At 43.6% G+C, this 13439-nt stretch overlaps 1 protein-coding gene across 8 annotated transcripts in view; it reads right to left on the reverse strand.

Moving 5' to 3' along the window:
• Nucleotides 1–356: 356 nt before the first annotated feature.
• cenpe (centromere protein E) overlaps nucleotides 357–13439 on the reverse strand; it is a 28435-nt gene continuing 15352 nt past the window's right edge. For 2 of the 8 annotated variants that reach the window (XM_040027009.1, XM_040027022.1), the window contains 21 exons: nucleotides 12173–12334; nucleotides 11789–12022; nucleotides 10535–10651; nucleotides 10273–10443; nucleotides 10042–10188; nucleotides 9552–9785; nucleotides 8410–8631; nucleotides 8233–8328; nucleotides 7789–7869; nucleotides 7083–7208; nucleotides 6807–6989; nucleotides 6511–6720; nucleotides 6024–6236; nucleotides 5633–5836; nucleotides 5182–5358; nucleotides 4986–5086; nucleotides 4751–4848; nucleotides 4490–4625; nucleotides 1809–2176; nucleotides 1687–1725; nucleotides 357–563 (listed from right to left, as the gene is read on the reverse strand). In XM_040027009.1, coding sequence (XP_039882943.1) covers nucleotides 487–563; nucleotides 1687–1725; nucleotides 1809–2176; nucleotides 4490–4625; nucleotides 4751–4848; nucleotides 4986–5086; nucleotides 5182–5358; nucleotides 5633–5836; nucleotides 6024–6236; nucleotides 6511–6720; nucleotides 6807–6989; nucleotides 7083–7208; nucleotides 7789–7869; nucleotides 8233–8328; nucleotides 8410–8631; nucleotides 9552–9785; nucleotides 10042–10188; nucleotides 10273–10443; nucleotides 10535–10651; nucleotides 11789–12022; nucleotides 12173–12334 — 3396 coding nt within the window. In that variant the 3' untranslated portion in view covers nucleotides 357–486. Of the gene's footprint in view, nucleotides 564–995; nucleotides 1166–1686; nucleotides 1726–1808; nucleotides 2177–4489; nucleotides 4626–4750; nucleotides 4849–4985; nucleotides 5087–5181; nucleotides 5359–5632; nucleotides 5837–6023; nucleotides 6237–6510; nucleotides 6721–6806; nucleotides 6990–7082; nucleotides 7209–7788; nucleotides 7870–8232; nucleotides 8329–8409; nucleotides 8632–9551; nucleotides 9786–10041; nucleotides 10189–10272; nucleotides 10444–10534; nucleotides 10652–11788; nucleotides 12023–12172; nucleotides 12335–13439 lie in introns of those variants that run through there. The other 6 variants (XM_040027028.1, XM_040027013.1, XM_040027019.1 and 3 more) reach the window with 6 other exon arrangements.

Below are 13439 nucleotides of genomic sequence, written 5' to 3' on the forward strand. Positions count from 1 at the left end.
GCAGATGGATACCCCTCCCTGAGCAGTGTCTGCTCCAGGTTTCTTCCTGTTAAAAGGGGGTTTTTCCGAATGGCAAACCACAGATGAAAGACATGTTCTGTTAGGGTCCAGCACACAAAGGCACATTTAGGACCACTCTAAATCTGGTTCTGCAATTGTTTGGGTTTAGTGGAGCAAATCAAACTTGCCATTGCTGACTCATATTCTGATCAATGTTCAGGTTCTTTTGTTTAAAACCACAGCACCTAAAGAAGCTGATAAATCTAAAGCATTACTAGAGCTAAGCTAAGATACATCGTTCACAGTGTAGATTTGTTGGAACAAGGTCAGTTGACTGAAATGTAACAGAGACACCATTTAAGCACCTTATTAAACACATTTATTAAATTTCTTAGAACAGGATGAAAAGGGAAAAAAATGAAAGTGGGAAATAAAAGTACATAAACATTACAAACAAAGGTGAAAATACTGCTCTTTACAAACACGTTATTGTGTTTTACACATTTCTTCCTGTTTTGGAGACTTTGGCCACCACTCGTTTTTGTCCGTGTCCACAGTAACATCTGTAAATACACAAGACAAACACCACTAAATGAAAAACAAATACTGAAGCATTAATGGGAATTTTAGAAATATTATTATATTTATTCTAAAGATCTGTTTTTGTGCAGAGGCTAGTGACATCATACAGTCCTACCCAGTGATGTCACACTCCTCCACTGATTTACAGATAGCTGTAATGTACAGCAAGCTGTTAGTGAACAACAGCTAACTTGCTGCTCTTAAAAGACTTCAAACATGCGATTAGCAGGTGAAGATACATGGTGCATCTCTGTGTGGATGACTTTTTAGCTTTTGTTTGTCTGCAAGAAAACTGCAGACCAACCCTGAAACCTACTCTAAAACGCTGTAATGTTGTTAATGATGGTTTTCAATCATTTTTTTCCATGCAAAAAAAGTGTACCCAACTCATGTTCATAAATAAAGCACCTGCCTGAAGTCGAGGTTTGAAATTCTGTTAATGGTTTCCTCATTATGTACTGCTGCCTTCATTAACATAGTACTGCATGTTGCCACGTGACTGTGACATGGCAACATCATGGAGGAAAAGTCGAGCACCGAGCTGACAGCCCAACTCGAGCAGTTTGTTTGGACACGTTTCTGCCTTTAACCCTCAAGACAACAGCAAACAAAACAAGAAGAAAACTCAAATATAATTTTTCCTTTTTTCTTGGGAAAAGTTGTAGAAGTAGTACACATAAATACGCAACTGGTGTTACACAAAGCCACTGAGTCACCACAAAACCCACTAAAGTGCAGCTGTAAGAGTTACTATACTGGTCACAGGGAGCTGGGTCTCCTAATGCATGAGTCTCTGACAAGGCTGATTTTTGCTTGTTACAAATACAAAAACTGCATCTCTACTATGGAACACTTTAAAATATAGAGTTCTATAATGTTTTAAAACACTAAAATAACAGGAGTAGCGTTATTCCTCCTGCTATTATTTGGGATTTATTCTCAAATGAAAGGGACCAGACCCCGCTGAACAAGGTGGCCATGGCAGAAGAACATGTTACTGTGATTGTGGTTCTGAGAAGACCGGTGAAGTGCCATTAACCCGTGCTTCTGTTAGTATACCCCAAGTGACTGAACCCTACATCCCCACATGTTGTACGTTGTTACCCTGTTCTGGAGCTGCTGTTTCAGGAACACGGGAAACCTCTGACAAAACAAACGGCCAACATCTTTATGATATTCTGAAGCTTTTGAAAGAATGTGACAAAGTAGCCTACGCTGCAGTTTACCTGGAATGGTTCCAAGGCTCGAGTTGTCGAAGAACTGCTTGGGACAGTTTCGGGACAGTGTCTCAGAGCTTCCGCCCACATCAAAGAATCTGCTTTTGGGGGATTCGAGGAGAGAGGCCTTTGGCGAATCCAGCAGCTTTCTGGGTGACTCCAAACCCTTCCTGGGAGTGTCCAGGAGCTTCTTGGCAGGTATCAAAAACTTTTTAGGTGAGCTCAGCAGGTTAGAGGAGTCAGAGGTCATGGGAAAGCCCCTCTTGGTGGGAGTGCTAGGTGACTGAAGCTTGTCCTCTTCCACTTTGTTCCTCACCTTTAGTTTGATGGCTCTGTTCTTCCACTTGGTAATCTCAGCCTGCTGACTGGCAACCACACTGATGGGAAAGGAAGTCTGTGATTAGAGCTAGACTTCAATTTTTATGTCACAAAGTGATAACTATGGAATGTGATCTGTGTTTGTGGAGTGAGCGTTCCAACCAAACCACCATCAGGACAGCAACGGGCTTCATCTGAATGACAGTTTGTCTAAATATCTGATCAGATCTTAATCCTAGTGACACAACAACTTGTATTGTTGTCTTGGGAGACAATAGCACTGTCTATCAACTGGAAATAATTTGATGACTATTAATGTTGCTAAACCAGTTTCAGAGGATAACTGTACGGCAAAACCAATTAGAAAGAAACAGAAGAGAAAACCTAAAATAACACAAAAAACAACAAAAATCCCAGAAATGTGAGAGATTGAGACACAGTTTGTAACATTGTTCACGCTTAAAGAAATGCTTAATCAGCAAAAAAAATGCATATGAACTTGAGTGTCATCCCATTTTTAATCCATAGGGTTTGATATGAGGTCAGGCGAGCCTTTTCAGTTCTTGCCTGCCATTAAAGATGCAAGAAGCAGCTGCAATATTCTCCTAAAGGGTGGACACAATCATACACATCTTCAGCCCACGCGACGGCCACGTACAACGCACCAAGTTACAAAAATCAAGGTGCGCACGATCGGCCGATGCGCCACAAAGAAGGATGTGATATGTGATATCTTCAAATTAGCTTTTAATGCAGCAGTTACGTTAATATGAATCATCCTTGTTGTATAAATAAATATAATGCAAAAGGTGGCGATGTGCTTTACACCAGCGGTCCCCAACCCCCGGGCCTCGGACCGGTACCAGTCCGTGAGTCTTTGGTACCGGGCCGCGAGAGTTGAGGCTCAGGTGTGAAATGTATAGTTTTCAGGGTTTTTATCGGTTTTCAGCGTTATTTTGTTATCGTTTACTCGGTTTTCCTTTGTCTTTTCACGTGTGTTATGAATAAATTTTCTTTTTTTCGGTACTGGTACTAGTTTTATTTTATTGTATTTATCCGCGACACCTTAAAGGCCGGTCCATGAAAATATTGTCGGGCATAAACCGGTCCGTGGCGCAAAAAAGGTTGGGGACCGCTGCTTTACACTACTGCAAACAATGTTTTTGGATTGTGCTTGTTTATCTAAGGCTTGGATGCAGCTGCTCTCAAGCTCTCTATGCACTGTTCTTTCAAGCTGATCTGAAGGTCACATGAAGTTTGGTCTACCACTTTATGGCAGAGTTGATGTCGTTCCCCATTTTTGTGTTAATACCAGCGACCCGTTGTTTCACAAATGTTTGTAGAAGCTGTCTGCATGCTTGGATGCTTGATTCTATACACCTGTGGCCATGGAAATGACTGAACACCTGAATTCAGTGATTTGGATGGGCGAGTACAGCACAGTGCAGGTATAGATGATATTGATGGAGCAATACAGGGACATCATATGCATAGACAGTACAGAAGTAAATATGGAAAGTAGCATTTTAGATTCAAGATCTTATACCAGTTCAATGTTTCCCTGTTTGAGGGAGTTGTTCTACAAATGTTACTCCTTTACCACAAAAAAAAGAAAAAAAGAAAAGAAAAGTGTCTTATTGGAACAAATGGAGATTTACACTCAAACAGATTTGATATCATTTCACGGTAAAATAATAAAAACTCTGAACTTCAACATGCATTTAAAATGGGTCAGTCAGCTTTAAGCTAATTAAAGATGATTGAAGGTTAATAATGCTATACTGATGCTATTATATTAAGTTTTAATGCTGCTTCCATATGCAGACAAAATGTCTGCATATGGCACTAAAGCATGACTAATCAAATGGGTGGTTATTTATCAAACAGGCAGCAGTGCATTTGTATTTTTACAGTTCACCATCAAATTTCCAATCATTATAATGTAGGATTCCTCAGAGTGAGTGTTACTGTATGTCAGATTTACAAATGACCTGCTGCGTGTGCTAAAGAAGGCATTGCAACGTATGCAGATGGTAGTACAATCTGCCGATAGTAGAGAAGAGAAATTAAGAAAACACAGCAAGAGGAATTGCTGGTAATCACTCAGTGGGTTTCTGAGTCAAAGAGGGGGCTAAAATGTTTGATGTTGTAGCCGACCAAACACTGTTACAGTCAACTCAAATCAATAACAGTTGCTAAGACGGGCATTTCAGTCATCATGTCCATGATAGCTGGAAGAAGAGCCACAGTAACACAAGCTGTGTGTAGAAAGTTAATGATTCCACAGCAGTAAAAACATCACTCAAAGTGTTTTCTACTTTAAACACACGTAGCGATTGTATTGGTTGCAAAGACAGTGCTGATGCCGTTACCTTTCCAGTTCTGTGATTTTCATGTGAAGCTGGCTGACTTCCTTCTCCAGCTTGGATTTCTCCATCAGAATACTGCTGCTGACCACAGAACTCCTGGGGTTGGTCAGTCTGGCATGAAGGTCCTTACCCTGCAAGACTGATTCCAACATGAATGCATCATTTAAACATGCTCCTCTTTCAATGGTTACACCTGAATTAGTTATTCATCGGTCAGATTTCTTTGTTTGTTAGCAGATATACATGCACAGCGCTGACACTTACACGACTCTTCTCCCTCCTGTTGGGATTTTCTCAAAGTCTCTTTAAGCTTCCTCAGTAACTCTTCTTTTTCCTCCAACAATGTGTTCATCGCCTGGATCCTGGAAGACAGAATGCCGGTCATTAGAGTCAGCAGTCCTGCAGCAGGCCACAGGTCTTGACACCACTGGCCTCTGAAAACCACAGTGGAGAAAAACTAACAAACAAAAGTGTAAGAACGAATTCAATAGCCCTTTACTCTCGTTTGTGTTCGTCGGATGCTGAGCTGAGCTTCATCTCCAACTGCAACAGCTTGGTCTGAAGCTTCTCCAGCTCAGCCACACTGGGTGATGATTTTTTCTGAACCAAGAAGGACAAAGATCATCGTACCAGCTACTCATTCGTCAGATAACCAAACTGAAGTGCAGCTGCGCTGTTATATGAAACCAACAAACCTCAGATTCTCGAATTTTGCTCTTCAGAGCTTGTATAGCGTTCTCTTTCTCTTCAACTAGTGCACGGTTGTCCTGCAGCTCAGTCTGCAGGAGTTGTGTTGCCTCTTTGTGGTTGGAAACTTTGGCATCAGCTTTGATGCGTGCCTCCTCCAGCTGCTCATTTTGAATATGCAGAGCCTGAAAGTGAAACCCATTCTTCATTATTATCTGTGGCTCTCAACTTCACCAAAACAAACAGTGCATTGGTCGGGGACTAGTTTGGGTGGTGAATGAATCCACCATTGGATGCTTTGATTTCTAGTAGCAAGCTGGTGTCTGTAAGTGTGTGTGTGTGAGAGAGAGACTGTGTGTTTTCATGGTAATGAAGGAACACATCACCCAGTACTAACTGATGTTTCAACTGCTTTGAACAAGAGAAGGAAAGAAATAAGAAACCGTGTGGCAAACACACTTTCACTTTTTCCTCTGCGTGTTTCAGCTGAGAAGCTAGCTGCTGGGTTTCCTTCAGCAGAGCTGCGACTGTCAGAAGCGCTCCCTCCTCCAGCGCCTGCAGCAAAGTGGAACTTTTGCTTTTCACCTCCCTAAGGTGAGACTCTGCCTCAGCCTCCAGCTGTTTTAGCTCTTCAAACGGACCCTTCTGCTCATCAGTGATACTCTATGGGAGGTAGGTGGAAAAAAAGAGCAATGCGGTAAATATCATTTAAAAGATTTCTTCTAATCCTAACTAACCAATCCCCCAAGCAGTCTGTGATGTGCATCTAGATTAAGAGCCAATCATTTGATTCATTCTGAGAGGTGGAATTATCCATTCAGAGAAATCTTTGTCAAACACGTCAACTGACCTGCAGAAGACATTTCTTGCTTTGTATCTCCGCCGTTCTGCGGTCAGACTCCGGCTCCAGGATGCTGTCCAGCCCACTGAAGCTAATTGGCTGGTTGGTGATCAGGACCTGCAGCTGCTTATTGAACTTGAATCGTTCTTGAATCTCACCCTTCAGCTCATGGAGGTAGGAGGTCATGTGGTCCCAGAGCTTGTCCAAAATGCTGCTCATTTTCTACAAAATCAGCAGAGTCACCATAAAGTACCAGTGATGGAGAAGTGGATGCACATGAACAGGAGGGAGTAAAATCAAATCTGTCTCCAGCTTCAACAAGTAACAACCTGTGTTGCAAGACTGACAATACAGCTTGTTATACACCACGTGACTAATAATGATAAAGTAGACACCAGAAAAGTACAGTCTTCTTCTCAACTTCTCAGAAGCTGGTTTCTTTGAATGGGACAGAGAGAGCGTCCAAGTGTTTCAGGGGGCAGAGCAGAAGGCTCACCTCCATGTAAAGTTGCCTCCTGTCCAGCAGCTCAGGCAGTCTCTGCTCCCACAGTGTGTCAAAGCCCTCGACTTGAACAGAGTGGCTGGGCGCCTGCGCTCTGCATAGAAGCACATCCTGCAGCCGTCTCTCCTCGAAGACGGCCAAGTCGTTTTTCACCAGCTCCTCAAAAATGTTCCTGTAGCCAAGTGCTTTCACACGCAGCAGCTCCTGTGGGAAAAGGACCAGAGATGACTTCATTCAAAGACCAGCACATTTAGGAAATTTTGTAGTACAGTCAAACTACAGCCAGTTACTTGAATTTTCCTGAGATTGTCATCAGTTGACTGTCCCAGCTGAAAGACTGCATCATAGGCATCCTTGGTGGCCTTGGGAAGAGGATGCTTCAGGGAACGCCGCTCCCTCAGGCCCCTGTCCTGAGTTATATTGTCATAACTACAACAAGTGTCTATGAATTGCTGGAAGCTTTTGAAGGACTCCTATAATGACAAGAACCAGGTAGCATCAGAGTTATGATCACACTGCATGCTAGAAAGACATTTGAGCTGCAGAGCAGTCAGTGAAGCCGTTACCTCAATCTGTGTGGTGGAGTCTTGCAGTTGTGACGATAGCAGCTCCTTAGCCCCGCTGGTGCTCGGCTCTGACCTGCTGAGCTGCTCTCTGAGAGCAGAGATGGTTGCGTTCGCTTCGCTGAGCAACTGGAAATGAAAATAAAATCACAGTCAGCATTTAGCCATCCTCAACTTTATGCCAGCGATTTATTCTTGCGTGTAATTGACATTCCAGCTTTTCATCTGCATAGAAGCTCTCTATTAAAGAATGTCACTTCTGACAAGCTAGCCAAAATATGAGATTCCCTCCAGTCCACCTAAATATAGTGCCTTTCTACTTTACCTGAGCTCTGATGAATGCATTCACACACGTTCACACCAGTCAATCCAAGTCGGGAATAATGGAAAAGGGGCATTATTACTGCAGCCCACTAAGGGCCTCAGTTCACAATTTGGGAACCACTGTTTTACAGCAATACTGAACAGAGCACCATGTTTGTGTCCCTGCCATACAAGACAGGAAGTATCAGCACTCTCCAACTCAGTCCTCAGCTTTTAATCATAAATGGACTGGTGCTTACATCACACGTCTCAGTAATCCGCACACTATGTTCAGTGTCTTGCCCAAGGATAATTCAGCATGCAGATTAGAGGAGCTGTGGACTGCATTATCATAATCCAAAATTATGGTTCTAAAAAGAGGAAACAAATGAGAGCAAAGACTCACCTGCTGCACCGCATCTGCTTCACTTTCAGCCTGAGCGCGTCTTTCTGTGTGCATTTGAACTTGCTCTTTAAGCTGCAGTATCTGAAAAAAACAGAGCAGGTCGAGGTGTGAGCATGCAACACAGCTAACAACAGTGCTAACTGGGATGGAACCCATTTAGACCAATGGAAAGGGTTTTGAAAGTGGGGCTCATCCATGTTTAGAAAAATTGTCAAAAACCACCAGTTGGAGGATCAAAAACCGAGAGCACTCAGTAAATCAACATGCACTTCTTCCGTGTTGGCAAGGCTGCAGAGGTTAGGATACACTTATGCAGGGAATGCCGACGTGCATTTGTAACATTAAATGTGTGTTAGTGGTAGGTGGTCGGGCTAGCTTCCCCACAGCTTTCATACTAATGTAAGCATCCACAGTCAAAACAAGCAGAAAATGACTGGGACCTACGTCTTGTTGCAGCTTGGCTTCTTGCTCTCCTCTCTCAGGCTGCTGCTGCATGTTCAGCTGTTCCAGCTGACTCAGCTTGTCCTGGATGGCTGAGATCTGCAGATGAATGAGAAAATGTGATCAAGTTTCCAGGCTGCTCTTCCTGTTCTCGGTCACTTTAGAATAGCACAAATTTACCATCTGCATCCTGTCCTCCAGCTCTGCTTGGAGCTGCTGCTTCTCCTGCCTCAGACCCTTCAGGATCTCCTGAAGCTCGTCTCTCTCCTCGCTGACAGACGTCACTCTGCACAGCAGCTTCTCCATCTCCTCTGTGGAGGTCTGAGAGCTGAGCTCCTTCTCAGACAGCAGCCGTGCTCCTTCTGCTTCAGCCATTTTCAATGCATCGGTCAGAGTCCTTATCTGTAAAAGACACGATTGGCTTTTTCACTTAAATGAAATCTTATAGATGTTTAAGAAGCAAGACAAAAAGACATGAACTTGCTGATCTAAAGAACACAGGCAGATCAATGACCCTGTCTTTCTGCACAAACAGCTCTCTTGCACTGAGGACACCCTAAAACTAAAATGTCATTAACATGAGAAAATCCAAAAAGACTACAACAAGTCCATGAGACAGAAACGCAGCTAACGTTGCAGTACAACACCTCCCAGTGAAAACTAGGATCTACGGACGCTAGAAGACCGACTGAGAACCTCCTGAGGTCAGAAAGTATTGTATTGCTGTTAGCAGCGTGGAATAAGACAGGGACACATTCGTCACCAGTATTATTCCTTACGGTCACATGGATGGTTGGAAGGACAGAAAGACATCAATCCAGTGGACAAGGTGAATACCAGCGAGTCTTACAGTAATAAACAAATACATGAAGTACAGTAGAAAGCTACTATTGGACTGCTACACCTGTATCAGTCCTGGGAGAATCACTACACTTATTATGTAGATGGATCAGTGAAACTAACAGTACGGAGTCCGAAAATCTGATGAAGCTAAAAAACACAAAAGATGTTGTTTTCTATGAAAGAGGACATTTTCCTCATCACTGTGCATGTGTTGAATTTACTTCTTCATCACAGTTGATGTGGACAGTAATATGTGTCTCTATAACACACATCACTGTGCAGAAAAGAGGCTTCATATTGTACCATAAAGACAGCCGCTATCAACATGCAATTGGCAAAGGACAGAAGGAAAAACTCCCTTTTAACAGGAAGAAACCTCCAGCAGGAGCAGGCTGAGCGAGGGGCGACCATCTGCTGCCACTTGTTTGGCGGTAAGGGGAAGAGAAGGAGAGAAGAAAAGCTGGAGCTGTCAATCAGACCTCAGACTGCAGTGTCTCCACCCTGTCCTCCAGCTCTGCCTGGAGCTGCTGCTTCTCCTGCCTCAGACCCTCCAGGATCTCCTGCAGCTCGTCTCTCTCCTTGCTGACAGACGTCACTCTGCACAGCAGCTTCTCCATCTCCTCGGTGGAGGTCTGAGTGCTGAGCTCCTTCTCAGACAGCAGACTGTCTCTCTCTGCTCTCACACTCTCCAGCTCCTCAGTCAAAGCCTTTATCTGTCAGTGAAAACATAAATCTAAACAACCCAACAAGCTCCACTTGCATTTTGAAACACACAAAAGAGTTTCATCTGTGCATTCTGTAGTGCTGCAATGCGTCTCTTCCCATGTGCTTAATACTTTATTACTTAAAAGAGGCAGCAGTCACTGAAAAATTGACTTTTATAATTGGGTGTGGTTAGAGATGACATTAGATCGGCACGTCTTCCTGACCATGTATGCTACACAGAGAAAAGCACCCCGAAAGTCTTACATGTCTTTGCAGTTCCACCAGCTTATCATTGTGCTCACTGGGAAGCCCATCCAGCTTCAATATTTGTTCTTCTAGCTCTTTGATCTGTTTCTTTTGCTCGCCGTTTTGCTCCAGGGCCGTCCTCAGTTCCTCCTGATTCACAATCATCTGTAAAGAGGGAAAAAAGTTTGCTTTGACACAAACCTGATAGAAGAACAGTAGCACGAAGGAAGAGTAGAAACAGCAACTTACCATTTCCACATTTTCCTGCAGGTCCGTCCTGAGCTGGTCTCTCTCAGCAGTGAGAGAGGCCAAGGTAGCGCTCAGCTTCTCCACATCCTCCGATTCCCTCTGAAAGGTCGTCATCAGGAGAGCCTCTTTCTCATCTCGCACACACTGCAGCTCCTGTGATAGCCTCAGCATCTGTCACATTTCCAGCTGTCACAACTCTGACTCGAGGACTCATTTAGAGTCCACACACTGAGCAACAGGCCTGAAATAACATATCACTTACCTTCTCCCCTAAATCAGACTCTTTCTGCTCATGAGCTTTCACGAGATCTGAATTCTTTTCTTTTTGTGTTTGAAGCTCATCCTGAACAGACGGTAGAACAACCTGCATCTCAGCAACCTGGAAAACAAGCAAACATCATGTAACAACTTATTCGTGTATCGCTTTTCACACATAAAAGTCACAAAGTTCAAGTACAACACAGTTCATATCCGAACAGATAAACATGTCAGCAGAAGGCCTCATAAAAAGGAAAACTGTTTTTTTTCATGCTCATTAAGGTGAGGTTAGAGAGACAGCAGTCTAAGCAGAGGAGCCAGACCTCCCCCTACAACTTCAGTAGCTGTTGAAAGGATAAAGTTGTGGTGTACCAGTGGTTAGAAATACTATTATTACTTTAGTACTACTTTAACACAAAGTCAGGGCTGACCAGGGACCATTGCTGCAAGTCACACTGTGCAGCATAAAGGCCCTTTGACAACGGACGCGGCAGCTAAGGATCCAAAATTTGTTGCACTGACCGCTGCACTCTGTCGTTTTTTGCACCAGTTCTAAGTGTACTAGATGCGCCTGCTCCTTGTCGTTTCAAAGCATGGATCTCTCTGACTTTATATCCTCTACAAGAGTTTGTGTTGTATTATCTTTAAATGTTCAATAAAAACATGTATCGCACATTCACAACGAAAGCTTTGTAACTATCCCGACCAGTGAAGAGTGTGTCATTTCCACAGCTTTCCCACTGAAGTCCACAGAGCTGTTGAAAAGGCTCTGGAGGTCCCTGTGTAAGCACGTAAACCTGTGACAAAAAAATTAACTGAACTCTGACATACACAGAATGTTTTCATTCATGGTGATGAAAGAAAACGCTGGCACGTGAAAGGGCATTTACCCTTCCAGGACCTGATGTAAAGCAGTAAAGCACCCCACTAATAGCCAAACTCATCTGTTCTCTGATTGGATTGTTAAGTTTGTGATTTACATGACATTGCCCAATCAGCTGAAAGGAGGAAAAATTGGGTCAAAATTCATACTCGTAAGTTGAAACTCACACACAGCCAAGGAAGTTGAGTGCATTGTTTTACACATAGTTTTTTGCTTTGTATTTGTAACCAGACCTTAACAAAAAAAAGAAAAAAAGAAAAAAATTCTGTTAAAATTCCCTTTTAACGGGAAGAAAGCAGAAGCAGGCTGAGCGAGGGGCGACCAAGGGGTGAGGGGAAAAGAAGAGAAGAAAAGCTGGAGCTGTCAATCACAGACCTCAGACTGCAGCATCTCCACCCTGTCCTCCAGCTCTGCTTGGAGCTGCTGCTTCTCCTGCCTCAGACCCTCCAGGATCTCCTGCAGCTCGTCTCTCTCCTCGCTGACAGACGTCACTCTGCACAGCAGCTTCTCCATCTCCTCTGTGGAGGTCTGAGTGCTGAGCTCCTTCTCAGACAGCAGACTGTCTCTCTCTGCTCTCACACTCTCCAGCTCCTCAGCCAGTCTCTGAATCTGTGCAGAAACACAAAGGTCAGTCCAAACTGTGACTTTAAACAGTGAAAGACATGAAAATGGTGGCTGAATGTAACAAAGGGATGCACACAGTAAAACTGCTGACTGTACACATGTTAGAATAAAGCAAGTATAGAAAAATAGTCCTGCCTGGTCTGTGAGCTCTTGTAACTGGAGGGTACTGCCTGCATCTTTGCCACTGCTCGGTCTGCTCTCCAGGTCTGCCTTTTCACTCTTCAGCAGGTTGATCTCATCTTGTAGGATTCTGATGTTCTCCTGAGAAACCCTCAGCTCCTCCTGGTTCTCAGTCATCTGAAAAGTTTTACCCACCATGACTATACAAGTCGACTCTGATAGTTTCAGCAATGCTACGATTATTCCATACACAGAGAGAAGTATTTTTCTCTCACTGATGAATTCAAAAACTTCTGTAAAACATTGGCTAGAAATGCACGCGAGGACTCAACGCACAGAACAGGCCATGTGTGACACTTGTAGGGAGGTGCAGGTTACAAATAAAGGGTTTTATTAATGGGTTTGTGGTTATGCCGTAGCTATGGTATAATTTCTTTCTTTGTACAAGGTTCCTAGAATTTTTGCCACAAATAACTGATGTTTTAAGAAAAACCACATTAAAATTTCTTCTGTTAAGTTTTTTTTATATAATAGTTAATATGCCTTATTGATCAGGATATTGCGGAGATTAAAACACTGGTTTGAATTGTTGAATGGACTGATTCTTATATAGCGCTTCTCTACTCTCACGGAGTACTCAAAGCGCTCAAGACAACATGCCTCATTCACCCAGTCACACCCATTCTCACAAGCACTTTATCTACACTTAGTGCTTTTCTAACGACATTCATACTCCGATGGATGCATCGGAGAGCAAGTTGGGGTTAGTATCTTGCCCAAGGATACTTGACATGCAGACTGGAGGAGCCAGGGATCGAACCACCGACAGTAGGTGACCTGCTCTACATCCTGAGCTACAGCCACCCTGCGGTGTGTACAAAGAGCAGGGACTTATCAACGCGAGCTTATGACCTGCGCTTACTAGGAATTCCTCGTTCATGGGAAATAATTGCAATCCTCAATCCGTATCACGAGTGGGGTTCAACGGGTTACCCACACCTCTCGGCGAAGGGTAGACACATGCTGATCCACTCAGTGTGGCGCGCGTGCAGCCCCGGACATCTAAGGGCATCACAGACCAGTGATGCAGTTGGCTCTACTGCTCTGGTTTAGGATGGATCTCTTTAAATCTGATATCCCGTCACGATGTTAGAAATTCAAACTCGATAAAGATATCAGAGAACTCACTAAATTAAGGTTGGGCGATATGTAAAAATTTTCCAATTGACAATCGTCAGTCCGATAACCGTTGATAGGTGATATACTTGCGCAGGTGCAGACT

This window comes from Simochromis diagramma, unplaced genomic scaffold, assembly GCF_900408965.1.
Source record: "Simochromis diagramma unplaced genomic scaffold, fSimDia1.1 OVJJ01000746.1, whole genome shotgun sequence".
Classification (NCBI taxonomy): domain Eukaryota; kingdom Metazoa; phylum Chordata; class Actinopteri; order Cichliformes; family Cichlidae; genus Simochromis; species Simochromis diagramma.